The following is a 26,996-nucleotide window of genomic DNA, read 5'->3' on the forward strand; positions in this document are numbered from 1 at the left end:
GCCTTGAACTCAGAAATCCATCTGCCTCTGCCTCCCAAGTGCTGGGATTAAAGGCATGTGCCACCACCACCTGGCTCCACCTTGGTTTTTTGAGAGAGGGTCTCTCACTAGCCTGGAATTTTCCAAGAGGCCAGGCAAGCTTGCCCTTGATCTGACCTTTGCCTGTCAAGCTCTGAGATTACAGGCATTCATGACTTCACCTAGCTTATTACATTTGGGTCTTAGGGGCTGGAACTCAGGTCTTTGTGCTTCTTGCAGGGTAAGCATGTCAGCAGCTTACCCACTCTGCCCCATCTTTGTCTTTTACAGAAAAAATGCTGTTTCCGCTACTGCCCAGACACAGGCTGGGCCTTGGGGGCCCAGGGCTCTGACGTTGAGGGTTGGGCATTCCCCTTCCCAGGAGTGACACTGATACAGGACTTTGTGACCCCAGAGGAAGAAGCTGAGATGGTGCGTCTGATGGACTGTGACCCCTGGAAGCTTTCACAGTCCGGGAGGAGGAAGCAGGTACGGTGGCCTGAGCTGAGCCAAGGAACGGCCCCTTTGCCAGGGGCCCCTGGCTATCTCCTGTAGCCACATCCTAGGGATCTTAGGTCACATGGGGTGTGGATTTCCTCATCAACTGTGCCTACCACCATCTCTGTGCAGCTGTGTCTCGTTGATGAGGGGATGCTCAGTTCTAGATAGAATCTCCATCCTGCGTGGCTGCTAGATGCTGCCGGGCATCACCCGTTTTCATTGCTCACCATTCTCACCCCTCACTTGTATGTTGGGACTCCTGAGGTGCCCTGAAGGACCTGGTGCCCTCCCATCTCTCCCCTTCCTCGTTATCTCTCCCTCCCTCACCTTCCACAATGTAGTCAGTTCCTGTAGTAGCTTCAAAGGTTCCTCTTTACTCCTTCTTCCTGGAGTCATAGTGCTGGGTTAGACATCAGGCAGTCGGAGGTCCCTTCAAGTTTGCCCTGTGTTGGGACAGCCCTAGCCACCCACTTTGCTTCTGATCCTCCAGACAGACGGAGCCATGCGGCTTCCATGGGGCCCTTGTTCCTTGCTCCACCCCACCTCATTCTCTACCTTTCTCTTCTCCCCACAAGAAGCCCTTTCCCCACCAGGGTCTCAGACCCTAAGCTGGTCTATGAAAGCAAATGCTCCACTTTTTGAATGCTAGGATTGTAGGCACTACTACGTTGGCATTTTTCCCTTCAAGACAGGGTCTCACTCTGTACTCTGGCTGCCCTTGAACTAGTGCAGTCCTCCTACTTCAACTTCCTGGGTCCTGGGATTACATGCACACACCAGCCATGCCCAGTTTGTGGTTGGCATGGCTTAAGTTGAGCCACTTCTCCCTTTTGTCTCCACGCCAGGACTATGGCCCTAAAGTCAATTTTCGGAAGCAGAAGCTAAAGATGGCGGGCTTCCAGGGTCTCCCCGGCTTTAGCCAGAAGGTAGTCCAGAGAATGGGCCTTTACCCGGGGCTGGAGGACTTCCAGCCTGTGGAACAGTGTAATCTGGACTATAGCCCTGAGCGGGGCTCCGCCATCGACCCCCACTTGGATGACGCCTGGTTGTGGGGCGAGCGGCTGGTAAGCCTCAACCTCCTGTCGGCCACAGTGGTGTCCATGTCTCCAGAGGCCCCTGGCAGCCTGCTGCTCTGCTCAGCCCCCTCCATTGGACCTCATGCTTTTGAGGGTAGCATCATGGCCCCTAGCAGGTCTGTCCCCTGCCAGGAGGTGGAGGTGGCCATCTCAGTCCCCCGCTGCTCCCTGCTGGTGCTTACAGGGGCTGCTCGGCACCAGTGGACACACGCCATCCACCGCAGACACGTCAAGGCCCGTCGTGTGTGCGCCACCTTCAGGGAGCTATCCAACGAGTTCCTGCCTGGAGGGAAGCAGCAAGAACTGGGCCAGGAACTGCTGCAGACTGCACTCTCGTTCCAGGGGAGACCGGTGTGAATGCCTCCCACGGCCCAAGCGCTGTCACTGGCCCAAAGCTTGGCTCCGGCACGACCATTGGAGAAGCTAACACTGAGCTCTCCCCACAACTCAGTTAGACTCATGAGTTTCTTGAGACAAGGGCTCGTGTAGCCCAGGCTAGGCCCTGATGAAGTCTGTAGCTGAGATGAACTCTTGCCTTTTCTACCTCTACTTCCAAAGCTCTGGGATTATGGATGTGCACTGCCAGGTCTGGGACAGGGTCTCTGGCCTAGCCTGGCCTCAGACTCTGTGTACAGCCAAAGATGACTTTGAACCCCTGATCCTCCTGCCTCTACCTCTTGAATGCTGGGATTGCCAACATGCACCATCATATTGAGCTTTTTCAGGTGCTGGGATGGCAGCAAGCATTCTGCCAACTGAGCTGTCCCCTACACTGTTGGAGGTTTTTGAGACAAGGTCTCATGTGGACTAGACTAAGCCTGGAACTCACCTTGTAGCCTGGCTTTGAACTCCCCATCCTCCTGCCTCAGCCTCCCAGTCGCTGAGATAACAGTGTACTGGTTAGGTTTTAGGAGGAGCCATCTGACCCTTGACGTCATGAACATTGCTCCCTCTGCCTGGAGCTGGTTCTGCTGGGCCTGGACTGTGGCCGCTCCTCAGGTGACTGAGTATGTCATAGCGTGGAGGGATTCAGTCTTTTAAACTTCAGTACTTGGGACAAGCAAGATGATTGAGTGGCTAAAGGTGCTGCCACCAAGCCTGACATTCGGCCTCTGGAATCCACACGGTGAAAGCAGTTTCCCCTGCTCTCCTGACGCACATTGCCCCCTCTGATAGAGTTCATAATAGAAGAAAAACTTGGTCTCATATGAAAAGAATGATATTTCTCCTTTTCCCATCTCTGTGTGAGGTAGTTTTAGTTATTTTGTTTTAAGGCAGGGTCTTCACTGTGTAGCCTTGGCTGTTTTGGAACTCACTTTGTGGACTAGGCTGTCCCTTAACTCATAAAGATCTCTCTACCTCTACTGCTGAGTAAGTGCTGGGATTAAAGATACGCACCCATCCACCATGTCCAGCTCTTTTTCTTCCTTTTTTTTTTTTTTTTTTTTTTTTTTTTTTTTTTTTTTTTGTAGCATAGGCTGGCCTCAAAATTTAACCAGGCAGGTCCCCAGGATTCAACTTAAGTTTTAAAAATTACACTGACTTAGTTATTTAATTATGGAAACAGGGTACCGTTCCATGTGTGGAGGGCAGAAGAGAGTGCAGGCCAAGGTGGAGTTGTGTGGCTGGCCCGCAGGACAGCCCTGCACCCCCAGGAAACAGTCACAGCCTCAGGTTTTGTGATCCCAAGCTTCTGGAGGCTTGTGCTTCTGTGTGCAGATTGCATGCTTACACGGATGCAGGGCATTTGCTATGTGCGTGCACCTGGGGGCCAGAGGTCAGCAGCTGCAGTTCATATGTATGTGCTATGCAGGAGAAGGTCAGAACCATTTGAGGGAGTCTGGTTTCTGCTTTCCTCATGTTGGCTCTGGGGACTGGGCTCCATAAAGACCTTTACCTGCTGAGCCGAGACACTAGCTCCTCAGGCGTCGTTCAGGTGCCATGCATTCCGTAAGACAGGGTCTCTAATTTGCCTGCAACTCTCCAGGAAGCTTGGCTGGCACCAAGCACAAGAACCCACCTGTTTGCTCATCCCAGCTCTGGAATCACACCCGCCCCCATATCCAGCTCTCTGGGCTCAGGGACTCAGGCGTGCAGGGCCAGCCCTTGCTGACTGAGCAACACTGTAGTGACAGCTTTGGAATTGTGGGATATGGGGCTGCTTCAGACTGTCCACAGCGCTGACTATGGTTTGCCTCGTGCTCTAGCACATGATCTAGCTAGGTAGTTCCTGTGATTGTGTGACACTTGGGAGTCTGGGGACCTTTCAGAGGGTGTATAAATGCTAGGACCCCAGGAGGGGTGGCTGTCTGTCATGCTGTGTCCAGGAGGGGTGGCTGTCTGTCATGCTGTGTCCAGGAGGGGTGGCTGTCTGTCATGCTGTGTTAAGTAGATGTATGCAAAGAATAAACAAGAAATTATCGGGCTGGAGAGATAGCTCAGAGGTTCTTCCAGAGATCCTGAGTTCAGTTCCCAGCAGCCACGTGGCTCATAACCATCGATAATGAGATCTGCTGCCTCTTCTGGTGTGAAAGCAGAACACTATACATAGGAAACAAATAAATCTTGAAGGAGGAGGGAGAAGTAGTTAGATTTCCTAATGGCAAAGATCAAACTTGCCCCAAGGAACTTTACGCCCCAATCATCAGGAAGTGGTCAGGATAACATGGCCCCTCTCACACCCCTGGCCTTATTCAGGGGTCTCTCTTCTCTCTTCTCTATCTTTTCTCTCTCTTTCTTTCTCTCTCTCTCTCTCTCTCTCTTTCTCCTTTTTGTTTTTGTTTTTCGAGACAGGGTTTCTCTGTGTAGCCCTGGCTGTCCTGGAACTCACTCTGTAGACCAGGCTGGCCTCGAACTCAGAAATCCGCCTGCCTCTGCCTCCCAAGTGCTGGGATTAAAGGCGTGTGCCACCACCGCCAGGCTTCTTTTTCCTGTCTTATATAGTGTTAAGGGGTTGAAAGGGTGGAAGAAAGAAGAACCCACAGAAGAGCTGAAGACCAGCTACACTCCCCAGCCTCTGTTTTATTTTTATTTTAGAAATTATCATGCTTTACCTTTGTGGTTTCCAGGCTGTCGGTGCACCATGTATGCAATACCCACAGAGCCCACGAGAGGGCACTGGTTCCCCTGGACCTGGAGTTACAGACAGCTGTGAGCCTCCTTGTGGGTGCATGGAATCAAACCCTGGCCCCTCTAGAAGGTCAGCCAGCGCTCTTCACTACAGAGCCGTCTCCCCAACACCAACAGCTCTGTTCTTTCCAACCTCTCTCAGAACTAGCTGAGAGTTAGAGACTAGCTAGAAAGTCTCTTCCAAGGTCTGAGTCCCCAGCCAGGCCTGACAAGCCCTGAAAAGGCCCCGTGTGAGGCAGCCTGGTTCCCTACTGATTCACTGAGCTGCTGCTCCTGCATCCTTTTATGCAGAGTATGATGAGGGGGTGTGGATCAGTGGTTAGAACACCTGCCTAGAATCCCCCAGTGAGGAGCTGGGGTGAGCAGTGATAGATTGCTCATCATTGGAAAGTGCTCGAGCTTATTACAGTCACTTCCCACTTGCTCAGTAGCCCTGAGCTTGGCTCCTAGCTTCCCACTTCAGAGTCCTGTGGGCCCATCGCGTCCAGTTGACTGCCACGGACTCCAGGGCAGCCACCCAATGCATCCTGACCCCCAGCAGCCCGCCTTGCTCCGGTTCCCCCAAAGAGCTTTAAAACTCTGGCCGCTACACAGATCCTAGTACATAAACTGGCAAAGAGTAGTTCCACAGGCCACGGGACAGCCAAAAAGGAACTGAGCTCAGTATATAGCCAGCCAGTAAGGACACAGTTTGCCAACCTTGAGCTGGTCAGTATGTAAAATGGAATCAGTAGTTTCTGAGTTTATGTCACTCAGGCTGGCTTTGAACTCACCAGGTAGCCCAGGCTGGCCTGGAAGTCAATCTTCTGCTTCGGCCCTGCAAGTGTTGGGATCCTATGTGTGTATCCCTGGTGGCCAGTCCGTATTCTGAACAGGAAGCCACAGGAAGCTGCCCACCAAGCATCAGAAAAGGCCTCTTAGTCAACAGGACCAGGACCAGGTCCTGAGCTTGAGAAATCTTTTTTTTTTTTCTTTTTTTTTTTTTTTGTTTGGTTTTTTCGAGACAGGGTTTCTCTGTGTAGCCTTGGCTGTCCTGGAACTCACTCTGTAGACCAGGCTGGCCTCGAACTCAGAAATCTCCCTGCCTCTGCCTCCCAAGTGCTGGGATCAAAGGCGTGCGCCACTACCTCCCGGCTGAGCTTGGGAAATCTTGCTGAAGGGACACATGGATGACGGCTTAGGGTACAAACATGCTGTCAGTGGCTTCCTGTGGTGGCTGATGGAGACCAGCCTTTCTGATGTATGTAGAGCCCTGATGCCTCAGAACCACTCATGACCTGATGTGCAACCTGATGCCTGGTGTGAACAGCCATGGAGAAGGTGTGAAGTGGAAGGTGGCAATGCTTAGCCCCAGGTTAGCCTGCAATGTGTGATCCTCCTGCCTCAGGAAGGCTCCAGCCTGACTTGTCTACAGCAAGTGTTTCCTAAGGCGAGTTGTGCCAATGCCAGAAGGGCACCTACTGTGTGGGTGGGCTGGAGCAGCTTCCAGCAATGAAAGCTTTGGGAGAGAATTCCCTTCCCCAAGGCGGTACAGCTCTATGAGACAGACACTCTCAGATGGTCTTTGGTGACTCATGTACTTTATTCCTTGTGGTCCTGCATACATTTTGGGGTGTGTTGGGGTCTAGAGGCAGATGCTTTCTATTGGCTCGGCCTGAGATATTAGGCATGCCTCATCTGCATGTGGAGGGTGTGGGGCAGTAGACCGTGCCACGAAACTTGGTACAGTTGAGTAGGTACAGAGACCCATCATCCATCTGAGGACGGTAGGCATTTCCCTCATCCCTACCAGATTCCTGGCCTGGAACACGTGACCACACTCCCCACATAAGAATGTGACCGATGGTCATGCAGATGAGAACAGACATGGCCGCCATGTTAATGAGGTATCTAGATGGTCCCTGAGGGTTTAGCCAATAAGCTTCCCTTCCTGGACATTCCTTCCTTCAAAATGTATTTAACCTCTGGTCCACCCAGAGGGAGTGGTATGCACCCATTTTCCACGATGAACAATCAATAAATGGTATGGACAAGCATGGACTGTCTCTCTCATCAAGAAGCACTGTCGGAGCACAGAAGAAGCCTTTGTCTACAGATCTATGCTGTCAAAGTCTCCCCCAGAAGACCCCTCCGTGCTCCCAGACAGTCTCTGCTAAGCTAAGTCAGAGTCTCCCCTCACCCCTTGGCCTCAGCCTGTACCGTTTCTCACTCGGGCTGAGGCCTACATCTTAGGCTACGTTTTCGCACCCCGAGCGGTGTATGGGCACTTCCCACAGGCCCAGCACACAGTGGTGGCACAGGGAAAATGTAGTCTAGCGGTCTGCATTTCATCTGCCTGGCAGAATTCCCACACCCCAGCTGCATGCAAAACCACAAGGGGTTTTGGGTGTTGACCCTTCATGACTGTCGAGGTCCTTTCCATGGGGTGTCATGGTCACGTTCCCGGACGCATACCTGGTCAGGAGTAGATTTAAATGCCTACCACTGTTCTCAGTTATTACCAGGGTTTCTGAAATCCCCTCGATCTTGCCAAGTTTTCTGTCTGGTGGCACCGTTGGTCCACTCCCCACAACTCTCCTTAAGCTTTGCACACCTGACTCCCAGCAGCCTCTAGGCTGAAGGACTAGGTCATTAGTGTCCTAGGGTTTCTGTTACTGCAACAAACACCATGGCCAAAAAGCAAGTTGGGGAGGAAAGGGTTGATTCAGTTTACACTTCCACATGGCTATTCATTAGCAAAGGAAGTCAGGACAGAAACTCAAGCAGGGCAGGAACCTGGAGGCAGGAGCTGATGCAGAGGCCATGGAGGGGTGCTGCTTACTGGCTTGCTTCCCCTGGCTTGCTCAGCCTGCCTTCTTTTTATGTTTTTTTGTTTTGTTTTGCTTTTGTTTTTGGAGACAGGGTTTCTCAGTATAGCCCTGGCTGTCCTGGAACTCACTCTGTAGACCAGGCTAGCCTCGAACTCAGAGATCCACCTGCCTCTGCCTCCCAAGTGCTGGGATTAAAGGCGTGCGCCACCACCACCCAGCTCAGCCTGCCTTCTTAATAGAACCTAGGGCCAGCAGCCCAGGGATGGTGCCACCCACAATGGGCTGGGTTCTCCCCATTAATCACTAATTGAGAAAGTGCCTGGATCTCATGGAGGCATTTCCTCAACTGAGGCTCTTTCCTCTCTGATGATTCTAGCTTGTGTCAAGTTGACACAAAACCAGCCAGTGCAAGTGACCCCTTGTCAACTTGACACACAAACACATCACTATTAAGCCACAACCCCTTCCTTTCTCATTCATCCCTAAGATCTCACATTAAAAATATAACTTTAAAAGTTCCACAGCTTTTACAAATTCAAACACATTAGACCCATTCTCTTTTAAAATCTAAAGGCTCTCAACTGTGGGTCCAAATACTTCAGGGGGAACAATCAGCGCACAGACACAATCAAAGCTAAGCAAAATCAAACTCTAACCGTCCAATGTCTGGGATCCACTCATAATTTTCTGGACTCTTACAAAGGCCTTGGGTCACATCTCTTGCTCTGCCCTCTGCAGCACACACCTTGTCTTTTAGGCTGTGGCTAGCTCCAGTCCACTGCTGCTGCTGATCTTGGTGGTCATCCCATGGCACTGGCATCTGTAAAACATTGGGGTCTTCTGCTGCAACTGGACTGCACTTTCAGCAATACCTGCGCATAGGCTTGCTTCCTGGTGCCAAGCCTCAACTTCTTTGCATGACCCCTCAGTCCTGAACTTCTCCTGAGGCTACACCTTCACCAATGGCCTCTCGTAGTCCCAAGCCTTTGCTGCTCTCTAGGATCCCTTCGTGCCTTTAAACCAGCATCACCTGGTGACCCTTAAATACTACTAAGCCTGGCTGCCAGCGCGACGACTGTCTCTGTGCTCTTAGAAAGCACTTTTCGGAAGATTCCATCTTAGTGATGCTGGTCACTTCTTCTTTTTTTTTAATATGTGTATACATATTTATCCTGTTCTTTTTTATTTTTTTTATTTTTTTGGATTTTTTTGTTTGTTTTTTGTTTTTTGAGACAGGGTTTCTCTGTATAGCCTTGGCTGTCCTGGAACTCACTCTGTAGACCAGGCTGGCCTCGAACTCAGAAATCCACCTGCCTCTGCCTCCCAAGTGCTGGGATTAAAGGTGTGCACCACCACTGCCCAGCTTCCCTCTGCCCCCTTAATCACCACTACTTTCTTAGCTCCAGTATTAACTGTGGCAGTATCATAAAGGCTTAACTTGTCATAGTTCTAATATCTTGTTAGTCACAGCTGATTCTTTAGCTTCAACTAACCAGAACCACAAAATCTTAAGTCAAAATAGCAAATGGCCTTGATAGGGTCTTTTTTAAGATTTATTTATTTATTTTATGTATATGAGTGCACACTGTAGCTGTACAGATAGTTGTGAGCCTTCATCTGGTTGTTGGGAATTGACTTTTAGGATCTCTGCTTGTTCCAGTCTCCCTCTGGCCCAAAGATTTTTTCATTATCATAAATAAGTACACTTCAGACACACCAGAAGAGGGCGTCAGATCTCATTACGGCTGTGAACTACCATGCGGTTGTGGGATTTGAACTCAGGGCCTTCGGAAGAACAGTTGGTGCTCTTAACCACTGAGCCATCTCACCAACCCAGATAGAGTCTTTAATCTTCCCTCTGAGATTTCATAAGTCAGAGCTCCATCCTCTGCACTGTTGTCAACATTCTTATCTTCTAAGCTCCTACAGAACACCCCACAGAGCTCTTGACACTCAACGGCTCTTCTAGCTTAAACTTCCAAAATCCTTCCATAATCCTCCCTAAAACATGGTCCGGTCTATCACAGCAACACCCCATTATTCTGGTATCAATGTGTCTTAGTTGGGTTTCTATTGCAGCAACAAAACACCATGTCCCAAAAGCAAGTTGGGGAGGAAAGGGTTTATTCAGCTCACACTTTCACATCACTGTTCATCATTGAAGGAAGTCTGGACAGGAACTCAAGCAGGTCAGGAAGCAGGAGCTGATGCAGAGGCCATGGAGGGTGCTGCTTACTGGCTTGCTTCCCCTGGCTTGCTCAGCCTGCTTTCTTATAGACTCCAGACCCATAGTGGTCTGGGCCCTCACACACTGATCATTAATTGTGGAAATGCTTTACAATTAACAATTAGTAACATTAGAGGATAGAAATCGTTCCTAGGAGGTGCCGGGAGTTGGCTCTGTCAGTAAAGTGACACAAGGAGATGAATTGTGTCTCAACATTAAAAAACAAACAGTCGGGCGGTGGTGCCGCACGCCTTTAATCCCAGCACTTGGGAGGCTGAGGCAGGCGGATTTCTGAGTTCGAGGCCAGCCTGGTCTACAGAGTGAGTTCCAGGACAGCCAGGGCTACACAGAGAAACCCTGTCTCAACCCCCCCCAAAAAATAAAAACAAACAAACAAACAAAAAACCCCAAAATCTAGTTGCTGGCATGTACTTGTCTTAGGACTGGGGAGGCAGAGACGGGAAGATCCCTGGGCTTCCCTGGCCACACACTAGCCTGGCAAGTTCCCAGATACTATGTCTCAACCAAAGATGGTGCCTGAAGAATGACACCTGAACTTGTCTTAGGGTTTTACTGCTGTGAACAGACACCATGACCAAGGCAACTCTTATAAGGACAACATTTAATTGGGACTGGCTTACAGGTTCAGAGGTTCAGTCCATTACCATCAAGGCAGGAATATGGCAGCCTCCAGGCAGGCATGGTGCAGGAGGAGCTGAGAGTTCTACATCTTCATATGCAGGCTGCTAGGAGAAGACTGGCTTCCAGGCAGCTAGGATGAGGGTCTTAAAGCCCACACCCACAGTGACACACCTACTCTAACAGGGTCACACCTTCTAATATTGCCACTTCCTGGGCTGAGCACATACAAACCATCATATCAGTTACACATGCACACATACACAGATACACAAACACACACATACACTCAGATATATGCACCCCAAGAAGAAAAATCTTTTCCAGGAAGGGCTTATGTCTGGGGTGTCTTGCTTGTTGGTGGCCCCAGTGGATGGTCTGGACAGCCGCTGAAGAGCCATAGGGACCTGAGGGACCAATACCTCAGAGGCTCCTCTTCTAGAAGCTTGTGAAATATAACTGACCCTATCCAGATGGTTCTGGTGAGCTCAGCCACCCACATTGAACCTCCCCTTTCCTTCCCCATCCCCTGCAGAAAGGAAGACAGGAAGAGGCATCCCCGCCAAGGGCAAGGTGTTCCCAGGGGTCCAGTTGAGAGGGACCTCACTCACAGTATGCCTGGGACCCAGCAGCCAGCCTGGTCACTCACTCACAGTATGCCTGGGACCCAGCAGCCGGCCTGGTCACTCACTCACAGTATGCCTGGGACCCAGCAGCCGGCCTGGTCACTCACTCACAGTATGCCTGGGTCCCAGCAGCCGGCCTGGTCACTCACTCACAGTATGCCTGGGTCCCAGCAGCCGGCCTGGTCACTCACTCACAGTATGCCTGGGTCCCAGCAGCCGGCCTGGTCACTCACTCACAGTATGCCTGGGTCCCAGCAGCCGGCCTGGTCACTCACTCACAGTATGCCTGGGACCCAGCAGCCGGCCTGGTCATCATGGAGGGGCCCATGCTCATTCTCACCTGTGGAGCAGTGACTAGAAATAAAAGACTCCAGATAAAGAGCTCGAATGCCAGGATTGGGGGTCAGCAGTGTGGCAGGCACTGGGGTGGAGCCCCTGAACCATGGTACACACTTCTCAAGAGCACAGAGTTTTTAAAAGCTGTATCAATTTATTCAGCTCAATCCAGGGCAACTGCAAAAAAAAAAAAAAAAAAAAAAAAAAAAAAAAAAAAAAAAAAAAAAAAAAGAATCCAGACACAGGAAAGGAGTTATTTACAGTGTCTTGCAGAAATAGTGGCCCAATCTTGAGCCCTCCGGGCTCTTGTAGTTTCTTTTCAGTATCCTTTCCTGAAAGATACCAATCATGTTCTGCCTTTGCAATATCTTAAGTAGAAATGCTTGAATTTGGAGACTTTGTGGTCAAGGGTATGGGGAGGCCACATTGGGAAGGGCCTTGGGCACTGATGACACTGGTCCCCTGAGCACCAGGAAGGGCTGAATCTTGGATAGATGAAATTAGGGCAAGCCTGGGCCTGTCCCAGCCCCCCCCGACCCCCAGTGGTTCTAGCTACGTGGCTGCAGTTAGAACAAGATTCAAAATCAGGTTATGCCTCCAGAAACCAAACTTTCAGTCTTGAGCCTACTGGCTTCTGCCACTGTTCACAGTGAGGGCTTATCCTTTGACTCCCGGCAAAGCTGTGGGATGGCCGACCACATGGGCTGACGCCTCCGTTCACACACAGATGGCTGTCCCGTGCTCAGCACTAGGAAGACTAACGGGACGATGTCAAGAACGGCAACAGTCACACACTGCACTAAGTGCCAGGTGCCCCACGAGCTGAGGTACCAAATGGCCTCAGAAAATGGGTAGACAGGATGGAACCAATGCCTAGCAGGAGTCCCTTTTTATTTTGTATGTGTAAATATGGACAGGTGCGTGGGTGCCTGCAGAGGCCAGGAGTGGGTGTTGTATCCTCTAGAACTTGAGTGACAGGCAGTTGTGAACTTCCCTACGGAGGTGCTGGGAGATGAACTCTGGTCCTCTGCAAGAACAGCAAGCATTCCTAAATACGGGGGCCATCTGCAGCACCCCCTTAGTTTTGATACAGAGTCTGTCTGGCCCCAGCTGGCCTTGAACTCCCGATCCTCCTGCCTCCACCTCCTGAAGGCTTAGATTACAGATGCACCTGGCCATGTTTAGTTTGTGAGGTGCTAGTTATCATGTATGCTAGGCAAATACACTACTAACTGGGGTACATCCTTAGCCTCCTGCATGCTGGCTCAGAATATGCCCAAGAGTGGGAAATGGCTCATTCCAAAGGCCATCTTCTCTTCCCCTGCTTGCACACCATCCTACAGTGATTCTGATATTAAATTCTTCTTATTTATATATATATATATGTGTGTGTGTGTGTGTATATATGTGTATATACACATATATATATATATTGGTTTTTCATGACAGGGTTTCTCTGTGTAGCCCTGGCTGTCCTGGAACTCACTCTGTAGACCAGGCTGGCCTCAAACTCAGAAATCTGCCTGCCTCTGCCTCCCAAGTGCTGGGATTAAAGGCATGCACCACCACTTCCTGGCTTTATTTTTCTTATTATATTTACTTAGTTGTGGGTCAGAGGACTGGGACTGAGGTCAGGTCTCCAGGTTTGGTGGCAAGTGCCTTTACCCACTGAGCCATCTTGTCCACCCAGGATTCTAGCATTCTTTCGCAAAACAAACAAATCAAACTAGGCTGGCCTTCCCAAAAGACCCCAGGAAAACAGAGATCTGAAATACAAGAGGCCTCAGACAGATGTCTGTAGGAGTGGAGGGTGTTGAAGGATACAGCCTTTGAAAGACAGAGGGCGTTTCTCCTGGGTTCACAGGACACTGTGTTCTGGCTGTCCACTGATGTCACAGTTTACAAGGAAGATCTCCACAAGGCTCCCGAGGGCCCTCTGTGTGCTGAAGTTTATGCTTGGCAGTATGTCTCATTTCCGGGGACTTCAGGATGGGAGCCCTCCAGGATCCCACGGGTACCAAACCCAGGCTCCAGAGAAAAGCTGTTGTAAGAAACGGAAGTGGCGCTCGCAGGAGCCCAGCGGCCATTTATATACAAAGTCAGAGACCTCAGTCCTCTTTAGGTAATGCTACAGAAGTGGGTAAGTCCTGGCTCCCACACAAGCTGGTTCGGTACAGCAGAGTGTGCATGACAACACCAACTGGGTGGCCAGATGCCAGGAGCGACAATGCCAAAGTCACGCACAGCTGTGTAAACATGGGGCAGGGGCTGGCATAGAGAGTCCTGGTAGGCCCAGCAATGGGGTGTTGAGGTCTCCCCTTCTCTGCCCATAGTCAGCCTCATTACAGGGAATATCTGCCTATATTAGGCTGGGGCGGGTCCCTGCCCCACCCATAGGCCTAACCACAGGGCTAACCACTTTGCAAAAACAGGAAGTCTCCCCAGTTTATCCTCTCAACATCTGGGGGGCCCAGGCAGAAGGGAGCTGAGCTGCCTGGTCTCTGAGATGGTGCTCCTGCCTGCATTGACACAGACCATGGAAGGGGAATGGCTGGCTCAGGCCTGTGGCTGGCTCTCTAGGACCAGGAAACTCCAATTCCAACAGCAGGATCTGCTGCCCTTGTCGAGCTGCTGTGTGCCCCAGAATCCTGAACACTCCATGACCTTTTCCAGAATTGGGAGGAAAGAACCAAGCTGAGCTAAAGATTGGTTAACACATTCCTATCTCGTCATAAGCCTTGCTACCCTGGGCCAGCCCCAGGCCCACCTCTGCTCGCTCAAGCAGCCTGCCTATTCTTTGTGTGTGTGTGTGTGTGTGTGTGTGTGTGTGTGTGTGTGTGTGTGCATGTGTGCGTGCGTGCTCACTCTTGTGCATGCATGTGCATGTGATTGTTTCGTGTAGCCTCAAACACACCATGTAGCAGAGAACAACTTTGAACCCCTGGTTTACCTTCCTCCACCCCCCTAGCACTGGGAGGACCTGGCTTATGTGGCACTTCCTGCACACTAGGCAAGCACTCTCCCACCTGAGCCCCAGCCTCCCAGCTGGCTTTGGGAATTCACCCTCCTACCCTGCTAATCACAAGGTCCAGATGTCTGAGATCTACAGTGCTCTCTGACACCTTGGACCAGGAAGTCCCCGGGGCCACGTGGTCGTGTTTCTTCCTCTGGCCTCCATGATGAAACCGATGCTATTCTCACTCCTTTTAGGCCCTTATTCATGCGAGGACAGGAGTGTGGAGTTACTGGAGCAGCATTTGGGCAGACTGTTTAGCAATCCCCACTGTGGCTCTTGTGATGCGTGGTGGCTCTCATGCAGCCAGGGTTTGTCTGGCAGCCTTCTTGGCTACCCTTACCTACTGCGCGGTGGCCCGAGGGTTGCTCTCCCATGCAGGCTGGTATCAAATCGCAAAGACCTCCCTCACACCACCTGCAGGCTTCTCTCGTGCCCATCCAGCTGAACCTTGAGCTTGTGCAGCTCTTCGATCTCTCGATTGTGGCGCTCGGTCTTATGCCGCACCAGGGAACGGTAGAAGTGGATAGTGAAGACTACGAAGATGAGACCCACAGGTACCATGATGATGGTGGACACCAGAGCGGCCTGCCAGCCCGTGTGGCTATGAGAGCCTGGCTGATCCTTGGCATCCACGGGGAGGAACTTGATCCAGCAGAGCAGGACCACCTCAGCCAGGAAAAGCAGGATGCCCAGAACGGTAGAGAAGCCCCAGGCAAGCTCGATGTATGGGTGCATACGTTCATGCGGCGACTCACTGATGGAGTTGAGGTTGTGGATGTTGCTCACGGCTTCCACATTGGGCAGGATGCACGTACTGATGAGCAAAGCAAACAGATGCACAGCTACCAGCACCGTGGTGCAGGCGCTGAAGGCGATGAGCAGGGGCTGAGGGTATTGGTACTTTGTCTCCAGCTGTACCTCCACCATTGCCACCTGTGGGCACAGCAGGGGTTGGGTCAGGCAGGCAGGGATGCATCCCACCATGGCCATCAGCTGGGTATAATAGGGTGGGCTAGGCATGCTAGGCAAGGGCTACACTGCTGAGCCACGCCCCCAGCCCCTCACTGGGGGATTCTAGGCAGGGTCTCTACCACTAAGCCACGCCCCCAGCCCCTCACTGGGGGATTCTAGGCAGGGGCTCTACCACTGAGCCACGCCCCCAGCCCCTCACTGGGGGAGTCTAGGCAGGGGCTCTACCACTGAGCCACGCCCCCAGTCCCCCGGGACTCTACTGGCTTTGTTGTTGTTGTTTTGGATTGGGGTTTTTGTTTTTTTACAAAGGACTTTAAGATAGGAAACGAAAATGATTAAAAGGCAGGAAGGCTGGAATGTGGTTTGGCATTAGAGCCCCCTGCCTAGAATCCTCCAATGAGGGGCTGAGGGCCTGGCTCACTGGTAGAGCCCCTGCCTAGAATCCCCCAGTGAGGGGCTGGGGGTGTGGCTCAGAGCTATATGTCTTGCCTAGCATGTCCATGGATCTCCAACACCTCAAAAATAAATATATAAATAGGAAAAGGGAAGACACAGGACCTGCAGCATGCAGCTTGTGTCTGTTTCCAGAGGAAGGCCAGCCAGGAGCCATGCTTCTCCATATTTATGTGGAGACCTATGAGGTGACTGTAGATCACTGGCTCTTCCTGTTAGGGAAGGAGGAACAAGATGAACTGAAGGTTGGGCACCAGCGCTTGCTGTTGGACTGGGGAACTGCTCAGTGCATCCACTCTCGGGCACACCAACAGAAGAGGCTCATGTAGGAAAGTGCCTGCTCTCATCTGTCTTCATCCTTACTTGATTTGGCCTCCTTAGCCACCAAATTCCCCCAGCTGCCCCGAAGTCTGAGTGGCAGCCTGATTTAATGGTGGTAGATTGTGAAAATCCACTTGGCTCACAGCTCCACTTCCGTGGCTTTTCTTTCTCCTTTTAAAGAGTTTTTATTTTGTGTGTGTGTGTGTGTGTGTGTGTGTATGATACTATGCATGTGGAGGTCAGAGGAAAACTTGCAGGAGTAGTTTCTTTTCCTTCTACAAAATGTGGGATCCAGGCCTGAAGCCAGGCCATCACACTCGGCAGCAAGCATCTTTATCTGCGGGCCCTGACTCTGCTCTTGCCTCTACTCCGAACACTCAGGTTGCTTCCTACCACTTCCTCTGGGCGTTACGTGGTGGGCTCTAGTAGTCCACTAGAGGAAACTTCCAGAAGAGATGCTCTTCTCTTAAATGTCTCTTGCAATGGCTTCCTGAAGCATCTACCAGTCCTAGAGGGGCTGTACATACACAGTAGGAGTGAATCTTCCCCATAAGCATGGCTGCCATGGCCAGGCTGAGGTCACACGGAGTCCGGATGACCTAGGCCTCTCTCCACGCCTGTCTAGGCACTGCAGGCTGCCATGAAGTCTAGATCTCCCCCTCCCTGTCTCCAGAAAGCATGCTCCCTGTCTGGTCATCTGCAGAGCCTGCCTGGAAACCTCACAAGTGGTTTAAGCTTTTGTTTGAGGGAGACACTATAAAGCTTTCCAAAGTCTGAAGAGCCAAATGGTTTTAAGGCCAGGATCCAAAAATGACAGCTGCGGATGGGAGTGAGCTCCAAGCCCGGCACCTCACCGAGAAAGGGAACCACTGGGCTGGGGTGCATGCAGCTCAGGCATACACGGGCCTGGGCTCCATCATCAGCACCACACACACAGACACATAGACACACAGACACACATACAGGCAGACACACAGACACATACATACAAACCCAGACACATAGACACAGACAGACACACAGAGACTCGGGCACACCGATAGAAGAGGCTCGTGTAGGAAAGTGCCTGTTCTCATCTGTCTTCATCCTTACCTGATTTGGCCTCAGCCTTAGTCACATAGTCATACGCAGAGTCAGCACACATACATGCATAGGCAGGCAGACACAGACAGACAGACAGACAGACAGAGAGGCAGACACACACACAGACACACATAGACACACACAGTTAGACACGTACACACAGACACACACACAGACACAGGCACGCACACACACGCACACACACACAGGCACACACACACACACAGACACAGGCACACAGACACGCACACAGGCACACACACACATACACACAGACACACACACAGACACAGGCATACGCACACACACACACACAGGCACACACACAGACACAGGGCACAGACACAGGCACATACACACAGACACTCACACAGACACAGGCACACACACACGCACACACACACACACAGGCACACGCACACACACACAGACACGCACACAGGCACACACACACACGTGAAGGAGAAAGAAGCTGAGTACGGTAGTGCCTGCCTTTAACTCAGACACTAGGAAGGCAGAGACAGGAGGAACTCTGAGCTGGAAGCCAGCCAGGTCTACATAGTGAGTTCAAGGACAACCCATCTACATAGTGAGCCAGTCCCAATTAAATGTTGTCCTTATAAGAGTTGCCTTGGTCATGGCGTCTGTTCACAGCAGTAAAACCCTAAGACAACATCCAAGGCCATAGTTTTAGAGGCTGGAGAAATGGCTTGGTGGTTAAGAGTGTTTGCTATGCAATCATGAGGATTTTAGTTTGGGGCCCAACATCCATGTGAAAGCTGGAAGCCTAACAAAGAAAACTCAAGCCCTGGGTTCAGGGAGAGACCCTGCCTCAAGGGACTGTCTGCCATCAAATGGTACCCTTTCCTGGGCTCCTGGTGCATATGCATGTGTGCATATCTGCGTTCATATGTATATGTTCACACATATGTTCATACACAGACACACAGACACACAAATAAATAAATATTTTTAAAGGTCTTAGAGCTGGGGAGATCCCTTAGGAGTTAAAGTGACCTCATGGGAAGCTTGAGGATTAGCGTTTGGATCCCCAGAACCCACGTAAGTGCTGGGTGGGTGTGGTGGCCCACATACAATTCCAGCCCTGGAAGGGGAAACAGGATCTGCAGAGACAGCTGGTTAGCAAGACTGACTGCATCGATGGGCTCTGGGTTTGATTGAGAGACTCTGCCTCTGGCAGCTGGTGAGATGGTTCACTGGATAAAAGTAGTGTCTACTCTCCAAAGGACCCAGGTTTGATTCCCAGTACTCACATGGTGAGTACTCACATGGTGGCTCACAACCACCTATAACTCCACCTCCAAGGACCTGAAGCCCTATTCCACCCTTCTCGGGCACCAGGCACGCGCGTGGCTCATAGACAAAACACCCACACAAAAAGAGAGAAGGAAAAAAAGAGACGCTGCCTCAATAAATATGGGGGAAGAACGGTGGCGTGATTCTCAGCCTCTCTAAGCACAGCTCATACACACATGTGCATCTACACACGTGCGCACACACACACATCACAGATGCACAAAGGAGAAAATCAAGATGAAAAAGGTCCTATAGAGCAACAAAAGAAAGGAAATAGAAAATAAAAAGACCCTTAGTTCAATCTCTAGTAACAAACAACACAGAAAACAAAACAAAACAAAAACTCAAGTATTGCTCAGAGGTAGGTCCTCCCTGCAGAGGAGGGTCTAACTTCCAAATTTGGCTCACTCACGGCCAAGCACGTTCTTCTGCCACAGCAGCTCTGTTTGTTTGATAAGGGAGGCTGTGGCCTGGACACAAAACCACCAAACCAAACCAAACCAAAAATGATTATCACTTCCTACCCAGTTGTACCCCACTGAGCAGTGGTACCCTCACAGCTTGTCCTCGGCCCCAATTTCCTGTGGGGTGTGGGGCAGGGACTCTGTAGGACTGACTCTTGTCCTGGGGTGACTAAGAGACTGGTGGCAGCCATCACCAGGAGGCGGCCACACTTGGCCAGCATCTACAGCCCCAGCTGGGCTGGCCACCAGCCACAGTTCCCTGAGTTCCCGCTCAAGTCCCTCAGAGTCCCAGACTCTCGTGGTGAGGCCAGAGATGGGACAGACAAAACACAAAGTGTCACTTCTTCCTGTAAACTCTACTCCCTGAAGCAGTTTTGGTTTATTTTTGAGACAGGATCTCACTATGTAGCCTTGGCTGGCCTAGAACTGGACATGTAGACCAGGCTAGCCTTGTTATTTTATTTTGGTGTTTTTGGTGTGTGTGGGTCTGTGTGTGTGCACATGTGCATGTGTATGTGCGTGTGGTAAACATGTGTGTGTGAGGGCACATGCATGAGGAGGCATGATGCTTCAATCATTGAGGCAGGGTCTCTCGTGAACTTGTCTTTAGTTCTGCTTGCTCTGAGGATCCTTTTTTTTTTTTTTAAGATTTATTTATTATTATACATAAGTACACTGTAGCTGTCTTCAGACACACCAGAAGAGGGCATCAGATTGCTGGGATTTGAACTCAGGATCTTAGGAATAGCAGTTGGTGCTCTTACCTGTTGAACCATTTCACCAGCCCCTGTCTCAGCCTTTCTGTCTCTGCCTTCTAAGGCTGAATTGTTGACAGCCACCAAACTCATCTGCACTTCCTTGGGTCTGTGAGATCTGAACCCTGGTCCTCAAGCTTATACTACAAACGCTGGGACTGCTGAGGACTCCCTCCAGCTCATCACTTTTTTTTTTTTTTTTTTTTAGTTTTTCGAGACAGGGTTTCTCTGTGTAGTCCTGTCTGTCCTAGAGCTCACTCTGTAGACCAGGCTGGCCTCGAACTCGGAAATCCACCTGCCTCTGCCTCCCAAGTGTTGGGATTAAAGGCGTGCGCCACCACCGCACGGCCGAGGTTGAACTCTTATGTTTGCGTGGCAAGCACCTTATAGGCTAAGCTGTGTCCATCTTCTTTGGAGTGCTGGCTACATTTATAGTTGTGGCCTAGAGACATGTCCCGGAGTGCTGCAAAACCTCAGTAAACACATTTGCTGGGGCTACCCCTGCCCAGCCCCCCACCGCCCAGCTCCCCTCCCCGCCCCCACACTCACCATGGCAAAGCCAGACAGGAGGGCTGAGGTCCGACTGGAGGCTTTCAGCTTAGCCCTGCTCAGGTACAGCTTCCTCCAGGACAGTGCCTGCACCGAATGGTGGTTAGATGTGACCAGTTCCAGGTAGCTGCGTCGGACCCAATCTCGGTAATCCATGCCCTTGTGGCCAGGTTCAGGGCAGGCTGGGGCAGAGGGGTCCATGGGCACATTGAGCTCTGCACTCATGGTGGGGACCAGGCTGGGGAAGAGGAGATGTGACATGTTGGAGCATCTTAGATGGTTCTTGTGCAAAAAACAGAGTCTGGGGCCTTTTTTGGTTTTGTGTTTTAAGATATATTACATTTCTTTATGTGTGTGTGGTATGTGTGCATGCCTGTGTAAGTGTATGTGCATATGTGAACGTGGGCCTGCACATATGTAGGGGCCAGAAGAGGGCATAGGGCAGCCTTCTCTATCACTCTGCCTATTCCTTCGAGGGCCTCTTTTTCAATTAAGGGTTCACCTTCTTTCCACCAAGCTGGGGTTCAGTAAGCCTGGCTCTGCCCTGCTCAAAGCTGCATTTACAGACACATGTAGGATGCCCGACTTGGTTTTTTTTGTTTTTGTTTTTTGTTTTTTGAGACAGGGTTTCTCTGTGTAGCCCTGGCTGTCCTGGAACTCACTCTGTAGACCAGGCTGGCCTTGAACTCAGAAATCTGCCTGCCTCTGCCTCCCAAGTGCTGGGATTAAAGGTATGCGCCACCACCCACCTGGCAGGATGCTCCACTTGTTAGGTGGGTGCCAGGACCTGAACTCCACTCATAGCTCCTGGGACATCTCAGCAGCCCCATGCTTTGTTTTTAATTTTTGTCTACCTTTAAATATGTATATATTTCTTAGCCTGGTGGTGGCAGTGGTGCCACACCTTTAATCCTTGGCACTCAGGCAGAAAAAGGTGGATTTTTGAGTTGAGGCCAGCCTGGTATACAGAGTGAATTCCAGAATAGCCAAGACTATCTACAGAGACCCTGTCTTGAAAAACATAAAACAAAAACCCCCAAACAAAAAAAAAAAGGTTTATTTGCCTTACTTTATGTGTATGGGTGTTTTCTCTGCAAGTATGTACGTGTACATGTGTCTGCGGTGTCCCTGGTGTCCGCGGTGCCATAAGAGGCCATCAGAGGCCCTGAAGTGACTGGAGGCCATTGTGACTGGAGTCACAAATGGCTGTGAGATGCTGTGGGCACTGGGAATGAAGGGTCCTCAGCAAGAGAAGGGAGAGCTGAGTCCTGAGACATCTCTCCAGATCCTGTTTTACATTTATATATACATATATATATATATATATTTTTTTTTTCCTTCTGGAGCTGAGGACCAAACCCAGAGCCTTGTGCTCACTAGTCAAGCGCTCTACCACTGAGCTAAAACCCCAACCCTGGTTTGTTTTTGTTTTTGTTTTTGTTTTTTGAGACGGGGTTTCTCTGTATAGCCCTGGTTGTCCTGGAACTCACTCTGTAGACCAGGCTGGCCTCAAAATCAGAAATTCATCTGCCTCTGCCTCCCAAGTGCTGGGATTAAAGGCGTGCGCCACCACCGCCCGGCCCAACCCTGTTTTACATTTTTTTATATATTTTAATTTGTGAGTGTGTTGAGAGGAAGTGCGCCCACGCATATACACACACACACACATGCACACACAGACACATACACACACACATACACATGCACACACAGACACACACATACACATACACCACGCACAGACACACACACACATACACACACCATGCACACAGACACACACACACACATACACACACCACGCACAGACACACACACATACACACACCATGCACACAGACACACACACACACATACACACACCACGCACACACACACACACATACACACACCATGCACACACATACACACATGCACACACAGACACACACACACACATACACACACCACCCACAGACACACACACACACCATACACACACACACATGCACACACACACACACACACGCACACACACACACACCACGTACAGACACACACACACACCATGCACACACACACATACACACACCATGCACACACACACATACACACACCGCACACACACACGCACACACACACATACACACACCATGCACACACACACATGCACACACAGACACACACACATATACACACACCACGCACACACACCATGCACACACACACACACACGCACACACACACATGCACACACCATGCACACGCACACACAGACACACACACACATACACACACCACGCACAGACACACACACACATACACACACCATGCACACACACGCACACACACACCCCTTTGACACAGTATGCAATGGATGCCAGAGAACAACTTGCAGCAGTTGGGTTCTCTCCTTCCACCATGTGGCTCCCTGGGATCAAACTCAGCTTCTCCCACTTGGCAGGCAGCCCCGTTACTTTCCCTGCTGTTGTTTTGAGACAGGGTTCCATGGAGCCCAGCTAGGCCAGGAACCTAGTGGTTAAGGAAAGATGACAAGAGCCTCTGGCTTCCACCACCACGGTGGCTCAGAGCAAGGCCTGGGTACCGTCACCCTGGTTTAGGCCTTGTTTAGTGTCAAGCATGAAACCCCAGGCCTCTGGTATGCTAGGTGGACAGCTTCCAACTGAGCTACATTGTCAGCATCTGTGTTGTTTTGTTTGTTTTTAAAAAAAACAAAAACAAACCTTAGAAGTGTGTGCAAATGTGTGCTGGTTCATATATGTACAAGTGAATGTGTTTGGTACATGTGCAGACAAAAGACAGATATCGACACTGTGTGTCTTCCTCAATCAGACTCAGTTGATCATTGAGAAAGGATCACTCATTGCATCCAGACTTTGCCAACTTAGCTAAACTGGCTGTCTGTCCAGTCCCAGAGGTTCTCCTGGCTCCACCTCCTGAGCATGGGAATTACAGATGCATGACGCCTTGCATAGCTTTTCACGGATGCTGGGAACTGAACTCAGGCCTCCTAGCCCATCTCCCCAGCTCTGTGTTCTGTTTTGAGCTTAGCTTTGAGCATAGCTTGCTCTAGGCTAGCCTGGCCTCAGACTCACGATCCTGCCTCGGCATCTTGAGTGCTGGAATCACAGGCCTGTGCCACCATGCCTGGCTTCCAGGTCCAATGGTAGAGACAAGGGGCCCAGAGGTAGCTTGGGCATGGAGTCCTGGTCGCTAAGGCAGTCTTACAAGACAGAACACAGGGCTCTCTGCAGAAGAGGAGGGTCAGGAATGCAAAGCCAGACACCACCATGGCCAAGCTGTTGACCCACCTCCCTCCTGATACTCAGGATGGGGCCTATTTTGTGTGACTGCAGTTCAAAGTTTGACAGAAAATACCCACTGACTCCTCTGCCTCGCAGTGTCTTCAAGGAACAGGGAACAGACACATTCAGAAAGAGCCTGGGGAGCCGGGTGGTGGTGGCGCACGCCTTTAATCCCAGCACCTGGGAGGCAGAGGCAGGTGGATTTCTGAGTTTGAGGCCAGCCTGGGTCTACAGAGTGAGTTCCAGGACAGCCAGGGCTATACAAAAAACCCTATCTCGAAAAACAAACAAACAAACAAACAAAAAAGAAAGAGCCAGGGGGCTGGCTGGTAGGGATGGGCTCTGCGGGAGAGTGCCTGCCTAGAACCCATCGCTTATTGGTAGATTCTAGACAAGTGATCTTTCCTTAAGCTATGTCTCAGCCTGTCCCTGGGGGATTCTAGGCACATATTCCACTGCTGAGCCAAGCCACGCCCCCCAGCCCCTCACTGAGGGATTCTAGGGAAGCATAAGGTACAATTTCTCCTCAATCTCAATCTCTCAATCTCTCAATCTCTCATTCTCTCTCTCTCTCTCTCTCTCTCTCTCTCTCTCTCTCTCTCTCTCTCTCTCTCTCTCTCTCTCTCTCTCTCTCTCTCGTCTGCTAGCACTCGAGTCTCTGTGCCATGTACACACATGGTGCCCAGGGGAGGCCAGAAGGGGACAGATGGCTGAGATGGGTACCGAGGATCACATGGGACACTCGGCAGGAACAGCCAGTGTTCTCTACTGAGCCCTTCTGCTCGCCTTGCCTTTTTTATTTTTATTTTGAGGCATTACTTTGATAAGTTACTTGGGTTGAGCCTGCTGCCTCAGCTTCTGGACTAGGTGGCATTGCAGGTTTGCTTGCCAGGCCCGGCTACTTGCTGGATTCTTGAACACCCAGAGAGGCTTACAATGTGAGGGACGGACATCTGTCAGCAGCTACTGGCTTCTCCAATCTAACCGTAGTCATGAGAAGTCACCACCAGAACCTAGTCACTTTCTTTCTTTCTTCCTTTTTTTTTTTTTTTTTTTTTTTTTTTTTTTTTTTTTTTTTTTTGAGACAGGGTTTCTCTGTGTAGCTCTGGCTGTCCTGGAACTCACTCTGTAGACTAGGCTGGCCTCGAACTCAGAAATCCACCTGCCTCTGCCTCCCAGGTGCTGGGATTAAAGGCGTGTGCCACCACTGCCCAGCCCTATAGTCACTTTCTAAGGTGAACCACACCCCGGCTGCAATGAAGCAAAATGAAGATGGAGAGTGAGCTGAGACAGGAGTATTTAAAATTGGAGGCCATGTTGTGCTGTGAGGTATGGTTGTGTATGTGTTTCTGTGTATGTATGTGTGAGTGTTTGTGTGTGTATGTATTTCTGTGTGTATGTCTGTGTGTGTGTGTGTGTGTCTATTGCTCTCCACCTTAATTTTGTGACAGGTTCTCAAGGTCCTGGGATACTCCCATCTCTGCCCCACAATGCGGGGATTGATTACAGGCAGGCCCTGGGGACTGCAGAGATGCTCAGTGGTTTAGAGAACATATTGCATTCCTGAGGACCTGAGTTTGATTCCCAGCATCCACCTCAGGAGGTTTACAAACTGTCTAAGCCCAGCTCCAGGGGAATCGGACATCTGTGGCACTTACATTTATGTGTGTATACTCACACATAGCTAAAATAATAAAAAATAAATCTTAAAAAAAGATGTCTGACTCTAAGCTTAAGTCCTCACTAATTCTAAGCCAAGGCTGGCAGGTTTCCTTCGGGGCAGCCTGTGGCGGTGCACAGCAGGTGAGAGCCAGCTGAGTAATCTCTCCAGGACAAGCCTGAAGGGCAAAACCACCTTGTGGCTGGCTTGGCATCAGACAATAACTCCTGTGTTCAGAGCCAGCAGGCCCCATGGAAAGCTTACCTAAGGCTGTTAGAAAGCTTTAGCCAGGCAGGCGGTGGTGGTATAGACAGGCCTGTCACCTCAGCCCTGCGGAGGCTGAGTCAGGAAGGCTGGGAGCTTCAGGCCAGTGTGGGCTGTGGAGTAAGATGTGTGTTTGTGAGCATGTGCGTGTGTGTGCGTGTGTGTGTACATGTGTATGCATGTGAGTACATGAGTGTGTGTTCATGTGTGTGTACATGAGTGTGTGTGCACATGTGTGTGCACGAGAGTGTATGAGTTGTGTTCATTTGCATGTATGAATATGTATGTGTGTGCACATGAGCATGTATGTGAGTGTGCACTGTACACTTGCTTGTATAAGGGGAGAGAAGGAGTGAGAGAGGAAGAGAACACTAGTGAAATACTCAGTGGGTAAAGGTGCTTGCTGTCAATCCTGGGAGCAGTGTTCCATCCCTGGGGCCCACACAGGGGACGAGAGACCTTATTCCTGAAAGTTGTTCTCTGATCCTGACGGGTGCTGTGGCATAAAGCTAAACAATGTAATTTAAAGGAGACAGAAGCCAGAGGGGAAAAAACACAAGAGAGAGACAGACTAAGAGACAAAATATTAGGACAGAGCCACTGGTCCCATAAGAGGCCGGGGTGTTTGAGAGGGTCAGCAGTGAAGGAAATGCCCCTCAACACACCCATGTCACACACCTAAGGGGACCAGAAAAGAGGATGGCACCCGGGAAGGCTCCTTCGTCTTGTCTTCCTCCTGTTCTCAGGCAGGCTGCAGAGCCTCAGCTGTCACTGGCCAACAACAGGGTCCCCAAGGAACTGTTCTGTGTTCATGTCCCTCTAGGGAATAGCCGCTGACAACTATACATTCACTTCCTTTTTGTTTGTTTGTTTGTTTGTTTTTTCAGACAGGGTTTCTCTGTGTAGCCCTGGCTGTCCTGGAACTCACTCTGTAGACCAGGCTGGCCATGAATCAGAGACGCACCTGCTTCTTTCTCCTGAATCCTGGGATTAAAGGTGTGCACTGCTGCTGCCTGACATTGTGTTTCTGTGTATGTGTAAGAGACGGGGTCTTACTAACACTGGCTGGCCTGAACCTTGCTGTGTAGCATCCATACTGGGCAGCTCCACAATGACCTGCCCATCTCTCTCCCTGAGTGTTGGGATGACAGGCCTGAGCCACATACAATGCTTCTGGGTCTGTTTATAGGAATGCCAGCTTGAGGACTAGGGCCACATGCCACGCACACCTGCAGCCTGCAGCACTGTGACCAATCACTTCCTCAAGAACGTCTCCCTCTTGGAGAAGATTTAGACAAATACTTCTCACCGCCCCATGGCTTAGCTCCAAATGACTCAACATGTCGCAGTTTGGAAATGAACCTTTTCTTTTCCTTCCTACTCATACAGCATAGGACTAAGGCTGAAGTCTGGGGTGGGAGAGCGGGATAGGACATAGGAGAGAGAGAGAGAGAGAGAGAGAGAGAGAGAGAGAG

The 26,996-nt window shown here is 50.6% G+C and overlaps 2 protein-coding genes across 5 annotated transcripts in view; one reads left to right on the forward strand and one right to left on the reverse strand.

Annotated features, from left to right (window-relative positions):
- Positions 1-3,001, forward strand: part of Alkbh4 (alkB homolog 4, lysine demethylase) — a 7,535-nt gene extending 4,534 nt beyond the window's left edge. The window contains exons 2-3 of one of the 2 annotated variants that reach the window (XM_031338262.1): positions 310-521; positions 1,337-3,001. In XM_031338262.1, coding sequence (XP_031194122.1) covers positions 310-521; positions 1,337-1,952 — 828 coding nt within the window. In that variant the 3' untranslated portion in view covers positions 1,953-3,001. The remainder of the gene's footprint in view (positions 1-309; positions 522-1,336) is intronic. The other variant, XM_031338261.1, reaches the window with a different exon arrangement.
- A 9,934-nt stretch (positions 3,002-12,935) lies between these two features.
- Positions 12,936-26,996, reverse strand: part of Orai2 (ORAI calcium release-activated calcium modulator 2) — an 18,060-nt gene continuing 3,999 nt past the window's right edge. For 2 of the 3 annotated variants that reach the window (XM_031338265.1, XM_031338266.1), the window contains 2 exons: positions 20,293-20,530; positions 12,936-15,311 (listed from right to left, as the gene is read on the reverse strand). In XM_031338265.1, the coding sequence (XP_031194125.1) occupies positions 14,784-15,311; positions 20,293-20,530 (766 nt within the window). In that variant the 3' untranslated portion in view covers positions 12,936-14,783. Of the gene's footprint in view, positions 15,312-15,908; positions 16,016-20,292; positions 20,531-26,996 lie in introns of those variants that run through there. The other variant, XM_031338267.1, reaches the window with a different exon arrangement.

This window comes from Mastomys coucha, unplaced genomic scaffold (assembly GCF_008632895.1).
Source record: "Mastomys coucha isolate ucsf_1 unplaced genomic scaffold, UCSF_Mcou_1 pScaffold22, whole genome shotgun sequence".
Classification (NCBI taxonomy): Eukaryota; Metazoa; Chordata; class Mammalia; order Rodentia; family Muridae; genus Mastomys; species Mastomys coucha.